This window comes from Leptonotus elevatus, chromosome 2, assembly GCF_054856555.1.
Source record: "Leptonotus elevatus isolate MCC_2025b chromosome 2, RoL_Lele_1.0, whole genome shotgun sequence".
NCBI lineage: Eukaryota > Metazoa > Chordata > Actinopteri > Syngnathiformes > Syngnathidae > Leptonotus > Leptonotus elevatus.
The window spans coordinates 17555020-17581644 of NC_141240.1; the positions used below are offsets into that span (position 1 = coordinate 17555020).

At 38.5% G+C, this 26625-nt stretch overlaps 1 protein-coding gene across 2 annotated transcripts in view; it reads right to left on the minus strand.

Annotated features, from left to right (window-relative positions):
- Window positions 1-7500: 7500 nt before the first annotated feature.
- pex14 (peroxisomal biogenesis factor 14) overlaps window positions 7501-26625 on the minus strand; it is a 56936-nt gene continuing 37811 nt past the window's right edge. The window contains exons 6-10 of one of the 2 annotated variants that reach the window (XM_086069898.1): window positions 24498-24600; window positions 20677-20774; window positions 11566-11657; window positions 8914-9313; window positions 7501-7778 (exon numbers count right to left, since the gene is read on the minus strand). In XM_086069898.1, coding sequence (XP_085926024.1) covers window positions 7761-7778; window positions 8914-9313; window positions 11566-11657; window positions 20677-20774; window positions 24498-24600 — 711 coding nt within the window. In that variant the 3' untranslated portion in view covers window positions 7501-7760. Of the gene's footprint in view, window positions 9314-11565; window positions 11658-20676; window positions 20775-24497; window positions 24601-26625 lie in introns of both variants that reach the window. The other variant, XM_086069897.1, reaches the window with a different exon arrangement.

A 26625-nucleotide genomic window follows, 5' to 3' on the forward strand; every position in this document is an offset into this window, starting at 1 on the left:
GCAGCGGAATAAAAAAGAAAAAAAATCTGGCAACGAGGCTGACAAGGAGTTGGAGCACTCCAATGTGGTGTTTCTGCTGCGAGATGATGACTGTAACACACAGTGGACAGTGTTTGACGGAGCTGTAAAACCACTCCGCTCTGGCACTTGCCTACTGGAATGACTCATTGCAATTGAAAATGAAATGAAATGAAATGAAAACGAACGTTCCCACAAGAGAGGTTTGGGGTGGGTTGAGTACTGAGCTTTAAACCCAAACACTCAGTACGGCAATTTGTTTCTGTCATTGTAGACAGGAAATACCTTGTTATATTCTCATCTCATTTGCATAAAAACAGGTTTTATTCTCTAAGGTCACTGGTGTGGTAACATATTACAGGAAACATCTCGGTCAAAGGAAAGGAAATGGAGATACAAAATTATGTCAGTGGGATTTTTTCCACATCTGTTAACATTTTTGAAATGCCAGAAACAAAAATAATTTAATCATATTATGATCTTTATTATATTTTAAAAATCACCCTCCTTGGCCGCAGCACAGCTACAGAGTCGGGGTGGGGGGTTCGCACACGGGCACGAATGATCGGGTTCAAAGACGGTTTCCAGGCGCCCACTTCGCCAAATTGACATCTTCCACCGATGGAGGTCAGTTCCTTATAAACGGACTTTACGGACTTCGATCTTCTGCAAGGGCTCCAGCAAATCTGTTTAATCTTTCGCAACATCCATGAATGTGCACCTCTCGCGCGCCAAATTTAAAGGGAATAAGAAAGCTGCTTCAATTGGCCGCTAAGCTCATCGGCTGCGTACACACCCACAACGGCGCAAAGTGAAACACATAGTCGGGATGAGTTCACTCAAACAAACATAGTGTTTAGGTTTTTGCTGTCTTTCACAGAATTATGTGAGCGATAGATTTGTTTCTGTAATTCAGTAATATGTTTGATTGATTCTACCACTCACACTTCTTGTTCCATCATTCTAATTTGGCTGAAAACCATCATACCCTTTGCTGATGTTGAGCTTTGGAGTAATCCCCCCAAAAAATTTCCAGACTTCTTGCCATTCATTCATGCAATTCTGGAAGGAGTTTTTTGGCGATCCTCTGCAGCTCCATTGTCACGGCCATATTGATGTTGTCCATGTCTTGGGAAACTGCTTCCCTCTTTGACACTGTGTGATTGGGAAAGAGAAAAAATGGAGCCAGGTATAGGGAGAAGGGAAGTTACTGTTTGGCTTGGCCAGGAACTGTTGGATGCTCAGGGCTTTGTGAGCAGGCACGCTGTCCTGCCACAACTCTCGCCTCTTTAGCACACTGAATGGAGCAAACGCTGCAGGATTTCCTCGTAGGTATGCCGGTTGATTGTCTGGCCCACGTTGAAGGGGAAAACTCTTAGTTTGTAGTTTGGGTTTCAAATGTGTCTTTTTTGGACACCGGTCTTGGAACCTGAAACCTCAACCCTCCCCGCATGTGTTGCCGAAAAAGCAAATCCTACCAGAGTTAATCCTCTGATGGTCCCTGAGCTGCAGGTCTCACAAGAATATATTTGCTTGCATTATTATTATTTTTTTAATTTTCAAAATTACGACTCATTTGACCTACAGAGTGAAATTTAACGACAGGTCGTAGAGTTGTTGGTTGTTGTTTTTTTTTTATGATAAAGTCAAAACTGTCATGATCTCATCGTGAAATGATGTCTTGTTTTTGTTCGACACATTTTTTCTTACGAAGTGGAATGTACTGTAGCTATAACAACAAAGCACTGTAGATTATTCTAGAGATAAATTTATTTTTCCTCATAACTAAAGCTTGGCCGTCAGTGACTTTATAATGCTTATGGTAAACCAAAACCAAAAGAATGCAAAATGGCGCAGTCAGTTCTTCAAAAAGAAGTTTGTTTTTTTCTTTATAAAATTATTATATTGTTAAATAAATGACACAGCAAATTACTTGGTTGTGTAATGTCCCTCTTTGTGGCCACTTTTCAAAGAAGTTAATTTTAAGCATTTTGAAAGGTGGGTGTAATGTCCCTTTTCAATTTATGGAACATCAAATTTGAACGCAGTATGATGGTTATTTTATTTTTTTGTAAAAATTTCCTTCCGCAGTCAATTTTTGTGAGGATGGGTTGATTTAAAATCTTTCTAAAGGACTCCACAGAGCCTCTTTACTCCCCCAACGGCCAACTTTAAAAAGACTGGTTTTAGAAGCACAGCTGTGACCTTCATAAAGACAGCAGGACAACAGGTGCGAATCACATGTGTGCTAATCTTCCACATTATGGTTATTGATAACAGACACTGCACAGGCTGCAGTTAAAACTATGTAATTTAATATCGAATACATCAGCAATGTGATATTTGTAGCATGGAAGAAGCAAAGGTTGGGAAGATTCTGTTGACACTAATTTTAGAAAAAGTCCATCATTCACTGAGGGGGTTCTGTTACAAGAAGAATTCTGTCAGTACTGCAGACCCTCCTAAACAAGACATTGGGTGGACTACCAAGGTTTTTTTTTTTTTGCACCCTCCTTTTTTAAAGGCATTAAAATGGGATTGTATTTCACTGTGATGACATTGTGACCAATTTTGAAGACAAGGTCACTGAAAGTACAAACACTCTTTAAGGTTTAAGCTCACATGGCTGTTAGGCCTATCAATGAATTGACAGTAAAATTTGAAAAATTATATGAATAGAAATGAATGTTTATTTTCTTTGCATATGTTCTGTAGTTCTTTCTTGTACTGTATATGCAATTTTCTCTCCCAACAAATGAACTGTGCGGGGAGGGCTGACAAATGTCACATTCTTGAAATTTTGCATGTGTATAGGGTAACCAAATGTCCCAAATTAACCGGGACAGTCTCAGACAGGGCAGTCCAGGATAAACAAGATATTCCTGTTTTGAGCCTTGTGTCCCAAGCACCATTGTTTTGTCCGACTTATACACAGGTGCTGTCCCAATGTCACATTTTTTATTTTATTTTTTTGTCCAGTCAGCAAGCCAAGTGTTTGGGCCATGTGTACATCAATCACACACACACATGAGCCAATAAAAAATAATTTAACTGTTAAATTCCTTCCTATTTACATTCACGTTTGCATTGTCATTCTCATCCGCATCTAACCGCTAGTAGGCGTGTTTTCGTTATATCGGAACTAGAACTAATACCTGCTACAATGCAGAACTGGTTTCAGATAAACGGCCCAGCTTAGCTTCCAACAGCTGTCGGGACAGAGCAAAAAAAAGTTGTATAATGGTGAGTGCATTGTTTTGTTTAGCACTGTTGAACTCTCAATCAAGACAGCTGGAAAAACCTACACCGTAATAGTCTTTCTTCTACAGAAACGTGAAATTTATGTCATTTTCGGATGTGGATACAGAGACCACACTAATCTATTATTTATACAACTAAAACCTTTCAAATGTAATGAATCGATGGAGTTTAACCCCCTTAAAATAATGCATAAAGCCCATCATAAAATCTTACCAGTCAATATACAAATCTAATTTACAAAAAGAGAAAGTGAGGACAAATGAAAAGGAACAGATATTTTTTATAAACCTAAATATAGAACAAAACAAAAAGAAATATGTATTTCAACTCAAGGTGGCAATTTGTAGAACAATCCAAAAAAAATCATCTCAGTCTATCTAAAATAAAAAAGATAAAAACAGATTACTGGAAAAATATATAGCTCAAGGACATGCTGTTGAATTATTTTTATAGAATTGTTACATTGAAAGTGTTTTGACCGCTTGCTGTCATTCATTTTTTGTTGATTTTTTTTTTGTGTTGATCAAGAGTAGATATAAAAAGTTGCACTTCTTCCTGTCCCCTTTTCATTTTTTTTTTTTAAAAGAGTGAAATACAATTTTTAATTGAATTTCCATTGTTAAAAATTGATATAACTAGTGTTGGTTCCGATATCGTTTTTGGGCCCCCGATACCAGTTTTGCAGTATTGGCCGATACCGTTCCGATACCTGGGTTGTTGTTTTTTTCAACATGAAAAATCTGCCCTGCCATTGGTTCGAAGTATTCAAGGGCCAATAGGATATCCTAGCTTGGCATGCAGTGAACACGTCACACATCAGTGAATGTTGTGCACAAGTAAAACACAAGATGCTGCATCCAAAGTCCTGTATTAGCGTCGGAAATAATCGGCATGTTACCTGTTAGTACTTGCCGATGCCGATACCACTGTTTTATGTAGTATCGGGGGGGCCTCTGCCGATACCGGTATCAGAACAACACTAGATAAAACAACACAAACAGCCATGCTACACTCTGCAACACCCTACATATGCCCCCACCTTCTGCCCGCGGTTCAGTCCAATATGTGCAAACACACCTGTTGCTTCCGTGCCGCCTGCAGCTGCAGTCTCTCTACAGGCTGACAGGCCTTCTCTTGGATAATCCAATCTGCTCACAACAGCAACAGTGATTTATATGATACAAGAGCTCTTGTTTTTTTCCATTCACGGTTTGTTTCTCCTCACCCTAACCTCAGTATGATGACTCATTAGAGTGTTGGTGACAAGGACTGTGTCTTTTTTTTTTTTTATCTGCCTATTAGGTGGGCAAAGCTAACAGCATCAATGGAAGAGTCTTTCCATACATTTACATGACAGCCCGCAAGCATCCATGCACTACATTTGGATTTGAAAAAGTGCCAGAACAAAAAAGTGATACGGGCCAGACAGAGGATTGAGTGTTTATATAGCAGGTGATGACAAAGTGCTTATACGACTTGGGCATACGCTACTGGCAAAGCCCCTGTCCGACCTTGGATTGTCAAATGTTCCCATTTTCACGAGGAAGGAAGGAGCCAGTGTCGAGTAGCTGTGCAGCAATCCTGAGACACTTTTAGTGACACAGTCATGAAATGTTTTTAAATGACTTCTTACATCACCACGAAGATACTTTTGAGGAAAGTCATCAGTCACTCACACAGGGTATGTTTAAAGAGCCGCAGCGACACTGGTCTAATAACTGGAAGGTTTCTGGTTTCACCACTGACACGTTTAAAGTGTAGATGAAAGAGGTGAAAGTTTACGCAATAGGTAATGGTATATGCTGTACATACATAAAGTTCAGGATATTCATGCGGGTACAAATTTTGAATGAAGCAAAAATCCACTATAACTATACTGTAAAAAATGGACCTAAACAGTTCTAAACTGTAACTGTATTGTACTTAAACAGAAATACAACTGGACTGTAGGCTACTTGATGTTCTGTACTGAATCACTGCTCACTTTCCAACTGTGCAATGTTTTAGTACATTCTGCGCAACTTGCTGTTTTCTAACAAGAAGCCAATACATTTTCTCTCAATTGCCTGTGAGAATTTGCATGGTTAGAACTCGCATGGTTTGCAATGTCGAATTGAGCAATTCTAGTCCAGCACAACTCGTTGTCTAGCAAACCTAAAGGGACATTTTCTTAAGCTGCGCGGAGATGGGAAATAGAAGAGCACGCTTGCTGAATTCAAGGTGAAGAGAGCCAGATTCGATGAAAAGGCCACACTCCGTGTTCACCAGAAAACATGATACCTATGTCTTGAATTTGAAATAAATAAATACATAAAAATCACTTTTTTTTAATGATTTATTTTATAAAGGGTTCAGTGAATGTGCATAATAAACTGGTGGGGTTCAGTACCTTCAACAAGGTTTAAAAAGCACTGGTCTAAACCAAGTCTAGCAGTCACCTGAACATCTGCTTTGGGCTAGCAACGCATGCATTGATCCAAGGAGATACTCGGCCCTCTAACCCGCTGAGTGCTCAGTTCCAATGAACAATGGAGTTCACAGCACGTCAATACACTATCCTATTGAGTGCTCTCCGTTTAGCAGCATGATTGATGAGGTTAAGCTCCCAGCCGAGGAGCAAAATGATGTCAAAACCAAGTTGCAGCATTGAGAAAACAATTTCTCCCAAATGAGGGAGAACATAGCAAAAACACTGACTTTAAGTGTAGTTATACTTAGTAGAGTATGGTGGTGCAGTTAAGTGATGTAGATGGAAGCCACTTTATGGACAAGAATATCCAAATCCCCTCAGACACTAAATGATGTACAAGCGGATTTATTACACTCTATCCCTATAAATCTCAGGTTGGCTTCGGCTCCAGGGAGAGGTTCATGGATTACAAAGGGATGCAGTATTGAACCAAAGTGAAGTTTATACACCTCATCGATACATGAAACACTATTGATCATTGAGAGCCAAATAAATGTAATTCATACACTTGATCACGCATAGTAATATTCAGAAAGGTAGACTATGAGGGGAACGATGAGCCCCTCTGTCAAAGGGTCAGCCTACCTGGTAGAGTGAAATGACAAATTTCAGAAATTGAAACTGCAAAGACACCTTACAGCATAAATGAGTAAACCGCAACCAATTTGTTGAAAAAATTGGAGCTTCCTGTCAAAATCGATACTTCCCAAGGCATAGGCTTACTGTAGAAAAAAATACAAATGTGGAATCTTTCCCAACGAATAAAACGTTGCAAAAATTAACAGTATACCCCGATGAAAGCCTAGAAAAGCAATATATATATATATATATAAAAATAAAGATAAACAACAAAGATAAATAAACTTCAAATGTCAAAAATAAATTAGTGTAATCATCAAAAGTCAGAATTTTTTTTTGTTCATTAATTGCTTATACTTTTCAAAGGCGGTGTACTCATTTATGCTACGCAATGACAGAAGACAAGGTTTTATATATATATATATATATATATATATATATATATAGCACTTTGGGGGCCTTAGTTGGGCCATTAAACAATTTGAATTTGCCCGAGTGAAGATTTCTTCTGCTGATTTGGATGCATGTTTTTGCAGCCTATCTTTGCTGACATTGGGCGAGAGGCAGGGTACTCCTTACCACCCTTCACAATCGTGTTCGCACTATATGTACTGTATGGATTTAGAGACTTCAATTAGTCTAGTATTCATGTCTTTGAAAGGTGGGAGGAAGCCGAACTACCCGGTGTGTATGCACAGTAAATAACCATTGTCAATGAGGTAGACATGCATGCGCCCCTATGCCAATTTAAATCTACCTGTATTTGCAGAAAACACATCTTATTTAATAACAACATTCATACTTCTTTTTTCATGGCAAAATACTCTGCTGTATATTTATAAGCATTTCAAATGCTATGAGTCTCTCCCCAAGTGTTTTGGAATCATTGTTTGGTATATTTATGGGTTAAACTTAAGATGGGAATTATAATCACATTTTGGGCTACCAGGGGTGGTTACTCACGGTTCTTCACTAATCACGATTGGCCAAGCTTAATCCATGTCCCCGACAAATGGTGGTTATCCACTGTATTTATTAGCCTATATTGGAATAAACTTGCATTTGAATGGACTGGGTTTACTTTTCTTTCTTTTTTTTATCCAATGCATTACAAGAGTCAGAGTAAAGCAAAGGATGGATGGATGGATCGAATACAAAAATGAAGGCATATGGTTTTTATCAATGAAAACCATTTTTATTTTATTAGGTACATTTCAAACAAATAAAAGTACAATAAATGTAATAATTTTCATTACCATCATGATATTTTCAATTTTCTAATACAGAGCCAGATGATTCAAACATGAATTGGTTGGTCAGAACTACTACCACACGTGAGCTGTGTCCCTCTACCGTGGTGTGTTCCTATATGAAGGCCATGTGATGGGAGATGAATGTGGCATGAGAGTGGAGATCTATCCTGTCTTCTTACTCACGGACCCGTCTCGAGCTGCAGACAGAGTGACTAATTCAATAAGTCAAGTATTCATTTATTACTTTCTTTTTCAATCACGGGGCATTTTCATAAGCTTCCCGCATCCACCTCCACAAATACACAAACGCACACACATAGAGAAAACAAGTGACACAAATTCTGCAACTTCCATCTGTGGCAGCCCTTGGTGTCTTACTGCATCATAATAACAAAATACGCTCGCCGTTTTCAGTAAAGATTAGTCACCGTGGGAGGGCCTGCCTAATTTGGGACCGGGGGGCTTGTTACGGAAAATAACACAATGCAACTGGGCTTTCTGTATTAGATTTGCGCTTTTAGCCTGCTTGACATTTCAAGCTGCATGAACTAATACATCTGTTATTTGTTGATCATTTGATTATTAACATACTTCACAAACCAAATCAGCTGCTCTGCTGGAGATGCATATACAGCGCACGAGTCGTTTGCCCCCACCTCATCTCACCTGCCACGCACAAACAAACACCCTCCATTCAGCCCTCAGTGAAAGAGGAAAGCGGCGGGAAAAAAACATTTATCTACCACTCTCCTCTGAGCATCCTGACACTTGCATGGAACAAAGCCACTCATCACATTCTAATCTTGAATTTCAGGGCTTTTATTTCACCCAAATGCCACCGCGCTGGCCTTGTGAATTATTGACAGACTGACACCAAAGCGGAAGCACACATAAAACAGGCTAAAAGCTCCGGCCCTGGTCGGGATTGTCCTTTCCAATTGCCATCAAAAGAGAACTCAGCTAATGCCTCCCTGCAAGCAGTACGGTAACTTTTGGAGCCAACAAATGAACACATGACTGCTGACCCGCAGTTGCACAAAGCTGTGAACGAGCTCAATTAAGATGCTGTCTTTTCATTTGCAGGATGAAGAGATAATCCAAAATATCTTACATAGAAATCCTGCATTAAACGTTTGCTTCGTCAGAGCTACAACAGAAAATCAATCTAATCGAATTAATTGCCGTAACCCTGTGAAGCTACCCAGGCACAATCTCTGTAAGAGCTCAAAAAAGCATATGCCCACAGTAAAGATGGCAGAAGCAGAATGAGTGTAAGTAGAGGAGTCACAGACAGGTGGGTGAAGAAAATAATTCAACAGGTGTGTAATCCACCTCATATTCATTGCCAGCACCCTCTGGCCTCTTCATTTTATCCTCTTGTTCGTGGATCTGTCCGTCTCCGCCTTGGCGATCCTCGGTCTGCATGCTTAGACCATCCCCCTTTTCATTTTCCTGGTTAACATCGTCATTCTCTTCCTCCTCTCCCTGCACCTCCACGCGATCCTGGTCGAGGCACACGCCATCACCGTTGACGCCAAGTGTCCCACCCAGAACATCTCCTGGGCTGTGGCATCCATCTTTGACAGGGGAGGAGTTGGCTGACTCATTACTGACAGGAGATATGTCGCTGCTGCTGTGGTTGACCGACTGGGAGCTGGATGCTGAGGGCCCTTTCAAGGGAATCTGCCATGAAGGGATCTTAGCAATAGAGGGAGTGGAAGGAAATTGTTTCCTGCGACAGAGAATTAAAACATGATCACTTATCAACTGGAAATACTGCCTTGATCTTTTGGCTAAGACTTTTGCACTTGGCATCGTATCACACGAGACTTCCGTTAAAGCAGCATGCAAGTTTCAAGGCTCGCTCTAGAACAAAGCAGAAAGGCCTCCGGCAATATCCAAGCAGGTTTGTTCAGTGTAGTCCTGTGAATGACGACCAGCCGTCAAAATCAAAAGCATCAAGAAACGGACTGTGTTGGAACTACAAGTTTAGGGTAACACTGTACTGTGAACTGTGATTGGAAGTGAAAATTTACAGTGAAAGTAAGTCGAAGTATTGCAACGCATAGGCTGAAGTGAATAGGACTTCATAATTACCGCAAAGTTGGATTTTAAAAACAATATCAACCCGGTGACCCCACTGACATTGCCAAGCTTTTGTATTCCTGTTCTTTGATGTTGCCCCAGGTTTTCACCGCAATCTCTTTCAGTTGCTGTTTGCTTTGGAGGTGGAGTTTCTACTTTCAATCTCCTTTTTAGCAGGTAAAATTCATGCTCTTTAACCTTACACTTCTTGCCCCGGTGAACTTCTTTGTTGCTTTTGGCCCATTATGTTGCTGCGTGATATTCTTTCATCTCTTTACTTTATGGCAAAGTCCAAGCTGGCCTTCCTATTCTTCTTGTGCAGTATCAGTACTTTTGTTCATGACCTTCATATTGCTGATGTCACAATTCAATTTAGGCCTCTGTTCCAATCACAATGTTTCGTTCATCAACTGCTGCTATTTTCTTTAGTCTGCTTGTTGAACATTTGTCAGGACACCAGTGGTTTAATTCAAAATGGATGAGAGGCTACAGCCATGTTTGTGCTGTAACTCGTTTGTAATTCCGTTCTTTAATAAAATAATTTTCCCCTTATTCGAAAACGCTGTTATCTTTATTATACATTAAATGCGTTGCTTTACAATCGATTTATTAGCTATAAGGAAAAGATAAATAATAGCAACACACTCATGAAACACTCGCCAATAGTGCCAATAATTGTATTTTCTCTTAACCGTCTGTGTTGGACTGTCCGCAAATTACAAATAAGTGACATATATGCCACAAATCACCATATATTCATTATTTATTTTAAATTATTATTCTTATTGATGTCGTAATTGACAATTCTGAACATCCGGGCATTTCTGATACTTCCAATAAAACACAATGCAAATGCTTGCTTTATATAGCGTATTGTATTGCTTTTGCCTATCACTATCATACAAACCACACCGATTGTTTTAGTAGTCAAATGACATCTCATCACATTTTAAAATAAAAATAATAATGAAATAATGTTTTCAGTCTAATGCAAAAACTAAGTTTCAATCGTGTCTGTACTATGATAATTATAAGGATTCTGTAAAACAATAGTACAATAGATAACAATTTTGGTCAGGAAATAACTTTTTTTTCAGCTACTTTGAATTTTTTTTTATCCTTTTCACTTTATTTTTACTCTTACTAATGAGTGAGAGTAAAGTAAGATTGCAGGAACAATAGGTGTCTTGTTTACCCATAAAAATATGAAAATAAAGACGACGGTGCTGAAATGCTGATGACTGCAGTATGCTAATAGGTTAAGGCAAGTTGTGAAATAAAAGCAATGGTGCAATCTGTAACCTCTAATGCCACATTGAGATGATACCCCAAAACCACTTTTGACATTTATGGTTGTCTAAGTGTGCAAGTAATTTGGAAGACCATATAATCTTTTATTAATTCATCCCTAAACATAAATGTTTGTGTGATACCTGGAGCAGCACAACAACTTTAAAACAGGCTTACGACTGCAGCAAGATGATAAACTGTACATCCACAGATGTCAACATGAGCATTTGGCACGCTTACATTTGAAAAAAAACATTCAAAAGCTACCATCTTACTAAAAATGTATCAGACTGGAAATGCATGTTGGTAAATAACCACACTGTACAAGTAACTATTCACTATCGAACCTGTTGAAGAAAACGATACTAATGTAGACCTAGTTGCTATCTAATACTATTAAAAAATTCATTTGAATGCCAATTATGTGGAAAACAATTAGTCGTGCAAATAAAAAAATAATAATATTGACTTGTACTTCCATCAACAACAGGAACAACATGCTGAGGATAGATGAAAATATACTCAAATGTGGACACAAGTGATTCAAGAGGGATGCTCTTCTTTAATACCGTGTGTGAATGTGTGTGCGTGTCTGAATAACTTTGTTACCTGCTGAGCAGTAAACCCTTCAAAGAGACTATCTCAGTTTTCAGCTCTCCAACTGTTTGGTTGTCCAGGATGCGACTGGTTGCAGAGGCCGCCTATAGGAAAATATGACACACAAATCGCATACACTTAAAAGTCAACAGGCCTCTTTCAACAACCAATCCCACCTTTGTCACTCAGTACAATAAGAAATCATTTCAAAAACAGCTCTGTTTAAAAAAAAGAGAGACAAGCTATTGAGTAAACACACATGTTAAACACAAAAAGCCTCAATACTTGTGTAATCATGATGGTCATCCATTAACTTAGCAACCTCTCCATTGCATGTGGCTTAGGACAAACAATCCCACGACAGTTATATTTTTATAGCCCCACAGTGTGAATCATGCTTTTTTAGTGTTGTCCCTACTGTCCAGAAAAAGTTACCGGTTTCTTGAACAATAGGCAATCATGAGCACTTATTACAAATGATGGGAATAACTATGTTTAAACTAACGGCGTTTGGTAACTCCGTTTTTTTTCTTTCATAAACTGACTACAGTAATTTCTGGACTATAAGGCGCACCCGACTATAAGCTGCACTGGCTAAATTTGGGGAATACTCAAGTTTGTTTCACATATAAGCCGTACCTGACTGTAAGCCGCAGGTTTTTTAATGTTACTGCACCGGGTTCCTGCTACTTTCTTTTCCATAATGAGGGCGCAAATTGTTTCGCTCTCGTTCTGTCTCTCCTACTTTATTTGGGCTCACTTGGTTTATTTTGCTCTGCCTGACGCTATTGCGCTTCCTTTCTAGTGCGCCCCCTTGTGATCTGATGGATAAGACGCATCTTTGTATTAGCCAGAGGGTTGAATGCAAGTGAAAAAAGTAGCGGCTTATAGTCCAGAAATTACTGTAATTTAACTATTTAGTCTCCCCATATTTGAAAGGCCGTTATTACTATTGTATGTGAAATGCATTGTGTTGCAATTCATTTATTAGTTTCAAGGCTCGAAGTAAGCTACAAGATGTTGTGCAGTCGTGTTTCTCTTTTGCGGAAATCTCTCTGAAAAATGTCATTTGCGCACAGTTAGAGGCACTGTTGTTGTCGGACCTCGTCACAATAAAAGTGCCTTGACAGTTGAAATGTATAGTGACTTTTATTTTGGATGTGCCGCTGAAAGCGTGTCACGACGTGACGGACATGTCTTTCTTCTGGACGTGTCTTCCTTCCAGCATTTTAGCAAAGAATCTACGGGTTTGACAACTTTGACAAGAGTGACATTAATCAAAATAACAGTAGAGATTTGCCAAAAAACTACCGCCATGAGGAGCGATTTGTTGGCTATTCTGTTCCACCACGAACCATTAACACAAGCACCATAACCACCATACCGGTAAATCATAGCGATTAGCGACACGCTCGCCTAGTGTAATTAATAGCGCCAACAATTGTATTTCTCTTATTTCACGAGTACTAAACACGTGAAAAGTGTTGAAAGTAATATCCAGTCATGGCAAATCAAACTGACGAGGCGATGGAGTCGAGGTCTGTCGGGAGCACCAAAGTAATTAAACTGAGAAACGGTAAGCAGTTATATAACATTTGCATGTGAATGTTGCAAGCCTACAGTTGGGCAGTTTTCTGACGTAAATCAAACATGTCTTTAAATGTGTAAAATTATGAATTGAAGATATATCACCATACTCTCTTAATTGAAAGTGTACAAAAGTTTTTCAGAGAAAGCAAGTGGAAGCTGATGATTTTGAGGAGGAAATGGAGTAGTAGTTATGGCAATGATTATGGCCATGATCTAATTAAGCACTGCATATTTCATAGGATTGGCGATTTCTTTTATATATTATTGATTATTTTAGCCCACAACAATCATAAAAAATGCTCGTGAAATCTTAGAGGGACGGACTACAAATTACCTATAGATGACAACATGTGCCACTAATCACCATATATCCAGTCACATATATCAATCACATTTATTTTATTTTTATTACTATTATGATTGCTGTAGTAATTGGCAGTGGTACAACATACATCAACACTCTACATTTTATGAATTATTATTATTATTATTATTATATGATATGGAGTGAGGCATTTGTGTGACATAAATAATCACAAAATAAATGACAACACCCTATATAGCCTGGACATAATTTGAATTCCTTGTATAAAAATCTAATAATAATAATAATAATAATAATAATAATAATAATAAAATAGTTACTTTGCCTGGTAATGAGTTATTTTTATTTTGAAGTAATCAAATTACTGAGTTACTTTTTTAAGCAAGTAATGAGTAACTATAACTAATTACTTTTTTAAAGTAACGTTCCCAACACTGCTTATTACTGTTTGCAGTTGTTCTAATGTGTTTAGTCTCTGACGCGCATGTACTAATTAAAAAAAAAAAAAGAATGCATAAAAAATAAAGCATATCTGGTTATGATTTCATGCAATGTGCACACAGCTAAATTCCCTTCATAACCAGTGCTCTTTAGGAAAAGGGCCACACACTCACAACACAAGACACGGTAGACGGTTGTTGTTCTTTTAACTCAATTTAGATAGTATTAAATGTTTGGTCCGTCAAATGCGCTGTTCTTGAATGTACTTCAAAGTTAAAGAAGAACTAATATTTTCACACCGCACATTGAATGGGTTTACAAGAAGCTTGAATATGGACAACTTGAATTAATGAGTTACAGCCTTGTTGCGATTGCACCATGAAATTATCATCCTATATTTGTGCTTTATTATTTAGTGGTAGCCTGATGGAAATTTATGATTTTAGTGATTTAATTTTGTTTTTTAAGCTCACCTATGTCTGTTTGTCGACCAAAATGTATTTTGAGTTTAAAAGCATTGCTTGTGGTGTCAAATACAATATATGTACAGCATTAATTAAAATGTGATTCATATGGATACATTTATTCTAATTATTTATTAGATTAGGTTTTTAACAATGTCTTGCCTCCAATACAAACTTTGACAAGCTTCTCGGAACAGATTCCAAATAATTTCCACGTTTGGAGGAGACCAGATGAAAATTGTGTGTGGTGGAGCATAAAAAGGAACATACAATGAGTTGATCTTTGACCTCAGTTACTTCAGGGATCTTGTGTTACATAATCATAAAAGCAGTAAGGCTACTGCTTTGGACTACAGACATTAGCCCTAGAAGTCGCGGTAGAAATCTCAGTAGACACAGTGGACCACCTCCAAATGCAGTGGGAAATCACATTTGTTCCTCAACCCCCACCCCACCCTTTCTGTTTTTTCATTCTCCATTGACTTTTTGGGGGCAAAATAAATGATTTGTTTTTAATGGAAAGTAACAAAAATATCAAATAAAACCAAAATGTAAAGCATAATTTTAAAGTTACCACATTATTTTTACTACATATACTGTATATTCTACAATGCAAAAACATTCACACAAAAGCCTTGTCATGACATATAAACATATAAAAACAGACATAAAGGTAATGGCTGCTTGTGTGTTGATCTATTTCACTGGTCATTGTTTTGTATATTCATTGCAAACTACTGTGAGCTTTTAAACATTGCAAATACATATGCAATAGAGGTTGAATAATGTTAAGTTCAAGAAGGTGTATCTTCCTACAATAAAGACCTGCATATGAGCAAGAAGAGATTAAGTGAGGATTCTCAACTGAGAAGGGGCAAAGTCATGGGAAAACTCGACTAAAACCGTAATTAAGTCTCTCCTAACTCACCAGAGGACGCTTGTTAGGAATTGTGGACCCCCTATCAGGGAAAGAGTGATAATTTGGACTCTATCGCTTGTAATTAAATCTATGAGAAATTAATTGAATCACATCTGAAAGGGATCACACTCATTTACTGAGCCAGGAGGAGGCCGAGGTGGAAAAGTGAAGGGCTAAAGAAACGGAGATGAGAGGTATTTGTGCTGGTGGTTATCAGCTACAACACCTTGTTGATAAGGAGTCATGTTTTAGAGGTGTTGCAATGGGAGCCAACTGAAAACATTCTTATTACAGGCATCACCTCATCGGAACTATTTTAATCCCTTCCCTCACCAAGGTATCAATATGGTTAAGTGTGGTTCATTTCATATACAAAATGATGTATAGACTGAGTTGGACTTTCAAAGTGGGCGAGGCTTTTTCCTACAAGCGAAGGAAAAAAACAAAAATCTGATTTTAGTGGCCTTATTATGTACAGTGTTTATATTTAATTGAATTTTACTGACTTTCACATGTGCTGTTATGTTCTTCCTCAAGTTTTGCTCTGAAAGCAGAGATATAAGAAAGTAAATCCAAGTTTATGACAATGGGAGGAAAAGGTATGTGATTCAGATGAAGGGCACACTACATTTTATGACCAATTCATGCGGAAACCTAAGAAATTCTAAAGAGTTTGCATGTTGTTTCCTCCCACTGCACTCTGCCTCCTGCCCAAAATTAGCTGGGATTGACAGCTCACCTAATGGCCGACCCTAATGAGGACAATGCTAAGAAAACTAATCTGTGAATGGATAGATTTAAGATCTTGAAAATAGATAAGAAAAATGTAAAGACACCTTAGTTTTACTTGTGTTGGAACTTGACTGGTTGTGGGAAACTGTGGGTCCCAGGATGACACCAGTTGAGAATCCCTGGTTTATATCGCTTAATATGAAAAAAAGAAGAAGAAAAAAAAAAGGCTTACCAATGAAACCGTTAACCTCTTGCTACATACATAACATGTATTATCTTACATCGAGGCTGTCGAGCAACACTATCTCTGACATGTCTTATTAAATTCAAAGAAACCTAATCAAATGCTGAGCCCGTGCTGAATTTCAGCTTTGAGATACATTATGTTAACGTGTATACACACACATTGTGTGGAACTTCAGAGTAAAGTGCTTGTCTGCAGGCTAAGTGTTGGGAGTATCAATGTCCGCTGAGACTGAAAGTGCGCTCAACCTCAAGTGCTGACATATCTCACACACCGCAAAAGCTTGTAAGATCTGATGTTTGCACAAACTGCTGATCAACATAATTATCAGCAATCCATTCCATCGACACTTAAATCCCCCTGATCTGAAAGTTTACTTTCACTTTGAAATGCATGGTGACCTGGACTTTTAACTACTGTACTAATAAAACTATTGTTTTTGGATTCTATCGCTTAGACCTACAGTACACAGAATCTTTTAATTTATGATGTAAAATTGTTTCATGTTGACACATCTAGAGGATACAAGTTAACATCAATGTTAAAAACAGTTAAAAACAGTTTAATGGACAGACTTTTTCAACAAGATGTAAAAATAAATATTATTTTCAATTTAATCACTCAGATCCAGAAGCAACACAACTACATTTACCCTTATACTAATGTTATTTGTATCCTACACATTTAAAAATACATACAAACCTTATTAACTGCATGGAAGACTTTTTTTAAATTAATAATATCAAAGACTTTACACAATGTATGCATGTATGTTCACGAGTCACCGATACTAGTCCTACAAGATAACATTCAGCCAATTTGTGACTTAATCATGGAAATGACTTATGCAAATGAGATTTTTGAGATCTAGCCAACTTCCTCAAAAGCAGGTGCAGAGCTCTATGGCATCTGTGTGACCTTAACAGCAGAGAATTTAATTGTGCACACATCCCTCTGAGCATATTGTGAAAAACTGTAAATGCAAATGTCCAACCATCAGAACAATACCAAGCTAAAAACTTTAACCTAGAAAATGTGTATTTAATAATTAAGCAATACTTTGCACACTGTGTTTTTCACTGTGCAAATCTATAGAGATTTCTTCTGCTAAGTATTTGTAAAGAAGAAAGTAGATTAAACACAATGAATTTTAATGGCTAGAAAATAAGACACATCAACTGTAGCAGCACTCAAGGACAACAGCTCATCTGGCTAAATGAAGATAAACGCCTCTAGACCATTAGCAAAAAGATCTTTAACAAGCCTTGTTTAAGAGTGTCTGACGGCAAATGAATTCAGAGATTCTCTGCCGGCAGACAATACGTTTTCAAGTAACGCATGTATATTTATGATGGAATTAGTTTCAAAAAGTCCCCAGAGGAGAGTTTTTGAGTGGAAACACTGGTACAGTGCAATTGATTTCACCCTATTCATGCTATTTCCCACTGGCAGTTAGTCCTGCACAAGCTAGGAGGCGGTTTCTAATCTTCCACGCTGTACCCACTAATAAAGAGAACGATCAGTGAGTTAAGACAGCGGGGAAAACATGGTTAACGGGCAGATTTGTAATGATAATGGGGCAGAAATATAGCAGTCTGTTCAACATCAGGGATGCATCATCCAGAGGCAAATCTATACTTCAGTTAGGCTGTTGGAATACAGCAAATGAACCAAGACAGAGCTAAACAAGGTATGAAAAGGCTGTATGTACACTGCAGGTCTAAGTGCCCAATTCCGACTTAATGCCCGTATCTCTGCTTATACTTAACATGGCAAACAATGTGTATGCACAGACACTCCAGAAAGTACATAGACAGCTACACAAATATCAGCCTTGAATAGCAGCAACCCAGAATAGATGTTTTCTTAAATACAAATATTCAACGTTACATACTGTTAAGATGGCCTGAGTGACACACTATCACTGTTGGTTAATGTACAGTACAGTAGGTAACCACAAAACCTACTTAATTCTATACAACTAGTATTCAGTTTCACAGTATAGATTTACTCAGGGTGTTTTTTCCCACCCTATTTGTGTTGTTTGGGCAGTCACGGGTTTGTATGTACGCCACCAATTGCCATATTTCAATGTCGTTAGGCTCATATTGAGCGAGTACAGTCAGGAGATAGGGACTGGGCCAGCCCACGAATAGCGAAAATTTGCATGATTGATGCCCATTGAACTGCACTGGGGAAAATAAGTAAAATACATAATTCCGAAGTCCACTCACCCACTCCTCCCCCCAAAAATTCTAGAAAACGCTGATAAACATTCAATATGTTTACCATAAAATTTGGGTTAAAATGGAACACACCACGCCCCATTTTTTTTTATATTGAAAAAAAGAAATTGGGGGGAAAACAATCAGTGAAAATGTGCATCTGCGGGTGCTGAACCGTGAGTATGTGAATGTGAGGGTCAACTGTATATCTAATCTGTTTGCCTATGCTGCAGGCGCATTGGCAGATTTATATTGGATGTTAATCCACGCTAGGAAGAGGCCTGATTTCCATTTCATGTATTTTTGTTTGTCTTAATTCTGCCATGACCCATATTTGAATTAGAAAACAAGATGAACAGTGTCACTTAAACTATGTAATGTAAATCCAAAGTGTATCTCTGCAAGAGTAGCTTTTTTTTTTTTTAGTTTACAGTTTAGGGTCACTACATGCCCTCTACAAATGAGCGGTTTCCAAAGTACAAGAAATGTTTACTTAGGAGTCGAGGAAACCGAAAGCCCCATGTGTTTTGGCTTAAAGGCACATTTCCGTGTTGAGAGGTATAATTGCTAAGCGTGGCGCACTTTGAGCAGTGTGGCGAGGCAAACCTTTAAAGCCGCAAACGGTGAATAAGAAGTAGCTCACCAACATAAACATGTGTTTCTCATCTTAAGTCCTAGACCTGAAAACAATTTCCCAATTTCCTCCATGGCCAACAAGTCTTCCTGCGCCAACTTGCGGGGAAAATTTAAGATCTACGCTGTAACTATAAAGCTGAGTTTACGATTTGTTTAATGGGTATTTTGATGTGAAATATACTTATACACTACTGCTCTCCAACAATGTACTCACAGCAAATGAAGTAGACACATTTTAATGCAATATGTGATTTGACAAATGAAAATGAAAATGAAAATGAAAAAAAACATTCCTCCATCCACCTGTGATGTGGATGTAGCTTATTATCGTCACTATTTTATTAGCAGAATTCCACTTCAGGGACAATTGTCATGAATAAGGAAAAGTGGAGTTATATTAGGTATCAAGTAAACAAAAAGTATCATTTATTTTATGTGGAATAATAAATGCAAATACAATGTATGTATTTTTTTCCATTTTATAAACCATTTCTGCGATTGTGAATGACAGCATGAGCAGCTAAAAACTTGAAATGGCACCAAAGTAAGCTACAAATCTTTAAATCAATCTTGTCCCGGGGAGGCACTTATACTTTTTCCCCTCATTTGATCGGAAGCAGATGTGTCTGCATATGTTTCCCTGCGATATCCAGATGCTAGCCATGTGCTTAACAAGCTGTGGATATAAAACATTGTCTAAGATTGTCTACTTCCAAGACACTTTTTAGAGCCCAGAGATCATAAAGCAAATTATGAGACGTGTTATAAAATCAGCGAGCAACATTTCATGCCAGCACATCACTTTTTAGAACACAGCCACTTCATCTAAACACTTAAAATTCCGAAAAGATTACCAACACTGTCTATAAAATCAAACGACAAAAGACAAACGACAGTATGGCTTAACATTATGGCCCCATAATGAGATGAACCATACTTGGGTTGAGCAGCGTTAGTTCTGATGATAAACTGTATAATAAGGCTGTCTATCTATGGCAGTTATGAGCAAGGGCAGCACAGGAAGTTTTAGTGGATAGAAGCCTGGAGAAACCTCTTCGCTCCTCTCCTAATCAATCTGGAGAGTTCAGCCGAGCACCTTTACTGGGCTCCTTTGCAATTTCAAAATGATTGCCTGTCTAACAATCATCACAGTAAGTCATTTCGAGATTACAGCAAAACCTTTATAGCATTGTCTGCTTTGTTATGTTGTCTTGTACTTGTTAATATATATTTTTTTATTGAACAAAAAATATATTACGGAATTATGATCACGTATCAAAGATGAAGTAGTTGAGTGAGAGTGGCACTCGCTATTAGACATAAATATGGCTTTAAAAACCTGCAGCATAAAACAACTAATCATATGTTATAAGGACAGGGTCCACCCCATAAATGACTTGGAATGCCTTACAATATGATTCTTGATTAAGTACCAAAATATATCATTTGAAATTATTTGTAATAATGAATTAATTAGTTTACTATTCATTGTTGGTAACAAGTGAAACATGCTGAGATGATGATGACGACGACAAGGCGACAACTACCTCTGCTGCAGTCAGTTCATGGGAGAGCTCCTGGATTTTCTGCTGCTGTTGGACCAGGAGCTCCTGGAGAGAAGTCATGGTCTGCTGTAGCTGTCCAACTAATATTAAAGGAAGAAAATAAAAAGCATTCAATATAGCAAATGTGAAATAAACACTGTATTTGACGTAGCTACATTTTTGGTGTCACCAAAAACAAATTCAACTCATTTAAAAGATCAAAGCTGTCCACCAAGAATTGTAATTAAAGATAATAGTCAGCCGCAATCTGGTCAGAGTCACCGGAGGTGGTGGGTAGATAGGGTTTGCACATTGGATGAAGATATTAATCTCCAGTGTCTGAACTTAAATCAAATAACAATGCCTAACCTTCCATTATCCACCCAGACACTTGCCTTCTAATGCATCTTAAACCCTCAAACGATCAACAAAGAAAAAAAACAAGGCTCTCATTTACGAGGAGGCTGCCAGACAAAATGTCCCCCCTAATCCGAATAAATATTGTTCTTTTTTCCATTGACTTTGAAGATTGAATTAGTTCAAGTGTTGGTGTTGGATGCGGGTGTATGATTTCAAATAACAGCGGGCACAGTTTGTTGCCCCCTGCTTCCAGTCACGCATGTATTACCAAACAATGCATTAAGTTTCCCTGAGCTGATTATATTATAGAAAACCAATAAACATTCATATAAATCATGGGCGTGTAAAGTGTTAAATCAAGCCTAATAGGATTAACATCAACAGTTATTGTGGCGGTCCACTGCTGAGGTTGTCAGGCCAATGCTTAAAAGCCTGATCTGCAGCCGGCTGGATGGGATGCATAGAACCACGTAAATTTAGGCTTGGACAAAAGCTTGAGACAGTTAGTGATGTAGAAAACCAGAACAAAATATTTGATATTTCAAAGAGGTGGCACCTGTATTTAAAATGGGTGGGGTAGTGTTTAATATAGGTAGGGTGCTGCTGACATGTTTGATCTTTCCATGCTTGCAGAAGCCAACAAAAAACGAGTTTGAGCAGGATGGCTGGGGCCAAAAACCCAAGCATTAAAGCTGGTTATCCTGTTTAGGATCCCGAATGTGACCAAACTGTATGAGAGGTGTAATAAAAGTAAATGCAACAGTCCTCTTATAAAAGGTGTCACTAAGGAAGTGTGTGCTAAATTGGTTTCTAATGACGCCTTACTGCACAATGACTTCTCCATATGTGTAGGTCAGTCCACCAGCCTGTGTTGCTGACTTGTGAATTACCATTGGCCCAGTTTTTCAACAATTACAGCCAAACTGTCCACAATCCAACCTTTGACTCCTTTGTACCGACAAAAATGCATAACTTCTTATCCCCAGTCATCACAGATATGAAGCCAAGAATAATGAAGTCAATGACTTTGGCAAAGCATGAATCAGGAGGCAGCTGTAGCTTTGACACGCGTGTGTGTGTGGGTGTGCGTGCGTGCGTGTGTGTGTGTGTCAGTGGCTTTGACTGTGTGCGTGCGACAGAAAGATGAGACACAATGATATGAGGCTTGCAGCTGCTGTGTGGTGGCTTCATATTGTCCATTCAGTAAATTATTCAGTAAATACCTCAATATAATGTACACTACATATGTCCAGGCCTCTATATCTTAATGGCCAGCTGGTCACCAATATGGTGTCCAAAGACACAGAGTGCTCAAACAGTCGCACAATTCCATTACAGCCTTAGTGCACTGAAGTTGTTCCAAGATCCATTCATTAATTGTCTATGTGAAGTTGCAGGCAAATCTTAATGGGAGTCAAGGCCCCTACTCTCGAGCTGGTGCTGGTGAGAGAGAATAATGTAGTCCACCGTTCAACTAGATACATCACCTTGTTGCACTTGGAACTAGAGAAACATATGAACTTTAACAAAGGGGGGTTCAAGTAGTTGGCAGCAGTGAGACGCCTGGTTGCTATTATTCAGTGCAGCAAGGAGGAACACAGCGGGAGGAAGAGGCACAGCGAAGACAGTTCGAGTAGTGTACAGTAATTGCAACCCCCACCCCAATTGTTGACTACACCAGTCATTAACTACAATAGCCGCTTGGCTACTGCAAGTCACAGCAAATTAGTTCCAACACTGTGGCAGAGTGTTTGTATTATTTTTTTTACCCAACTGGAGTCTTACCGACTGTGTAAAGACTAAGAGCAAAAGGTGAAAGAACAACAGAAGCATATTAGCGCTAACAATTGACAAGTTGACAAACACTGATTTAAGTTACAGTAACATTTTCCTTCAGCTCCAGTTGTAGGTACACTGTACAAACGTATGCCTCTGTCAGAATCAATTCCATCTCCATTTTCTCATCAGTTCATCTCCAAAACTACAAAACCTCATACAGTACTAAAGGCAAAAAAAATCAATAATGGACACTGAATTTCATTACTACTTTATTATTATTATTGTTATTTATAGACTATACATCAATCTGATTTGCCGATATTTTGCAACTTATGCAAAATATGTGATCAGCTGTAATGTCAATTTGCCAATTGATTCATGATGACATTGGACTGTCGCTGGTGAGCCCACCGCTATGATTGCATTACTACCACCTGACTGCTGTGCTTACTTGGACGCTCCGAGGACGTCGGGCCGAGGTGGAGGAACGGCGACTATTTAAAAAAATAAATACATAAATGTAAACTATGTCTATTTACCACGTCGATCACAGCTTTGAAGCCACCTTCTTTCAAGTCGGCCAAACAGTCACTGTGCTGTGCTGTAATTTAACTCCAAAATACAATGAGGACTTTTTAAACGACTTTGCAAATCTTCTAGCCGAAATCATGCTGAAATATGATCATATCCTCTTTATGGGGGACTTTAATATTCACATGTGCTGTCCTGAAAAAACATAAAGTTGAGTTGAGTGCTGTTTATCCGTGTTGTCACTTGCTCTTCTTGCCCCGTGCGCTGATTCGTTAGCTAACAGCCAATCACAGTGATCAAATGCCCCGGACGCCCGGCACAGATTCAAATGATGTCGAATTTGCAAGATCGTGTAAAGCTTAATAAAAGCTCAGTTCTTATTTGCACAGCACGACCATCATTCACTTCAAGTGTCATATATTTCAGATACATATATGTATATATTTTCTTGTTTTTTTGCTCTAAATTAGTCTCTCAATTACTTAATTTCTTGGACAAGACAATTGGGTACCATCAGTGAAAGAGGGGCACTGAGCCCAGGCTTTGTCAAAGGGCCTCTTATTTATACCATCCTGGATTTTTAATTATATTGACGAAGAGCAAAGGAAGCATCGCTCTCGCTCCCTATGTGTCTGACAGCTAGCTTGAGATTCCTCACCTGTCCAACATGGGAGCCGCACCTGTCACTGTGTACTTAATCACCCACAAGGGCCAACGCTGGGCCCAGACGCCACACAGTGCCATGCTGCATGCACAGCCAACCATCATGCACACAAGCAACACACTAAATTAAAATGAACTTTCTCGCCACCTACGGGGCAGAGCGTGGCTGATGATGATGACAGTGAAGCACTGGATAGGGTCGGTGCAGCAATGGAAGAGGGATTGAAAGTGGGGGATGAGAGAAGGTGGGCGGAGGAGGGGAAAGAAAAGTTGTCATTTCCCGACTCCTCATTAATATTCTGAGGTTAAGAGCTTTTCAGCGAAACGTAATTAATTGAGCTCGAGCCTGACAGTAAACAAGCAATTTCAAATTAAAGCAAAATGACAGCGGCATCATTTGTTAAAAACGCGCAGGGCCTCCCAATTTTGGCAACAGATAAATGAGGGAAAATGTTAAGGAGGGAGAAACTGATGAAGATATTAATCTTCACCTGTCTGTGTCAGCGTGCCACTCATTGCTGCAATGTTGCTCTCCATCTTCTGCAGATGCTTCTTGTCCTCTCGGCTGTCCATAATGAGGGGAAGGATGTATTTCTGCAATTAAAAGTGTGGCACAATATTAGACTTCTCTCTGGTGGGAAGTGGAAGAAAGATGAGGAGGAGACAGTGCCACCAAGACGTGGCAGTGGAGGGTCAAAGACATTGTTTTATTGGACTAGTGCATCACTGTGTAAACTGTGGCTGATTAAGTGCACATTTCCGTGTCCAAGCAAGTGATTCAAGTATCAGGTGTTGAAGCCATTAGTAGATTAGAAAATGGCTTCACAGCTGTTATTGTTATTGCTTTAACATTTTAGTGATCTATCAACTGGTACCACAGTCAAGTTGGAAAATATGATTTAATGTCAATTAATTGAGATTTGGATTTATTTCACTTTGATTTACCGGTACATTTATTTGTTTTCTAACAAGTCAAGGTACTGTATATGATAATGATAAAAAATATATCAGGCTTATAATAATGACAGTAACTATAAGTTAAGGCAGAGAAAACATAACACTGGCCAAAGCAAGAGATAACGACAAAAAAATGCATGACAATGAACACCATAAATACTGTAGTTAAACCAGAACAATACCAGCATGTACTTATTGATAAATAAAAGAAAATGTTTTAACTTTTTACCTGAAACAGTTGATTCTCTGCACAAGAGAGAAAAGCTGCTCTGATGATGCAAGCTAAAAATTACCCCCAAAAGCAGCAGCCAACCCACTGGCCAGGGGTGAGAAGGCTGCCTCTCCATTTATTTGTTTTATATCAAGTCAAGGTATATGATAACGAAAAAAATATATCAGGCTAATAATAATGACAACTACAAACGGCTGCAGAAATGTCATGTTTTCCGTCTTTACATCAAATTCATTAATTTTCCGTAAAGGACAAAATGAGATGCGTGGTAGATTGACTGAATTTGCAAGTAATATGTAGGTACCACGAATTGTGAGTGGCTAACATAAGATTTGGACTGTATCATCCAATCATCATGCTCCGCGGTTGGCTGGCTAGATGTTTAGCATGGAAGAGCCGTTGCTCCTAAAAGTCACTAATTATCACCTCTATGGTGGCAAATAAGCTGCAATTCTGATGTGCCAAGTATTGTTATCACGAAAGGAGAATGATTAGCAATTAACTCATTCGCCGCCATTGACGGCTATAGATGTCAAAGTTGCATTTTTAACTGGGCTGGCAGTGAGTGACTTACTTACTAAGCTATCCTTAAATGTAGTCACACCAAAATAAATGGTGCTACAGTACAATTAGCATTCAAGTCTTAGTGGAACCACATTCCTTACAGTGGAAAGTAACCAATTATGAACAGCAAACTAATAAGTGTCTAGACAGAAAATAGAATGGCCACACAAAGTCAACAAACCGGAAGTTAATTAATAATACCTTATCGCGTATGTAAGACAAGAAGAGCGGCCTCTAAGATTAAAAGTACAGTACATCAATATATAGTATAAATATCAACAATGTTATTTATTTGTTTGCTCCATAGAGTGCAGTTTTGATGTTGACTTTTGAGAGTTGCAGAATAAACATTCTCAAAATTACAGTACATTATCACTTATTAACTTAAATTAACACAGCTTTGCTGAATGACCATAAAGCCTGATGCTTCTTGGAATGTTTTCTGTAAATAAAACTGTCAGTACATCATTGTATAGTGAATAAATCCAAATTGAAGAAAATAATATATATATAAAATGACTACCTCCTTCTAAGTCAATTTGGAGCCACTTTTCTGTCCAGCTCAATTGACACCAGGCCACAGCAGTGCAAGTAATAAACACTTTTTTGGGGGTGGAAAAAAATTAATGAGTGTCAACACGCAGTAATGAATAAATGGGTTGCTGTGACTGAGGTGTTTACAAGGTGCACAATAACATAAAGTATGGGCAGAAGCCAGGACATATGGTGCGACTGGCGCGATGCTCTTATGACATGACAGCAACCTGTGCTGTCCCACCAGGGGATCCCAACACTCTGGTGACTGGCGAACCCTGCATTAGGGAAACTGAAGACTGTTAAAAAAAAAAAAAAAAACTAACTTGTGA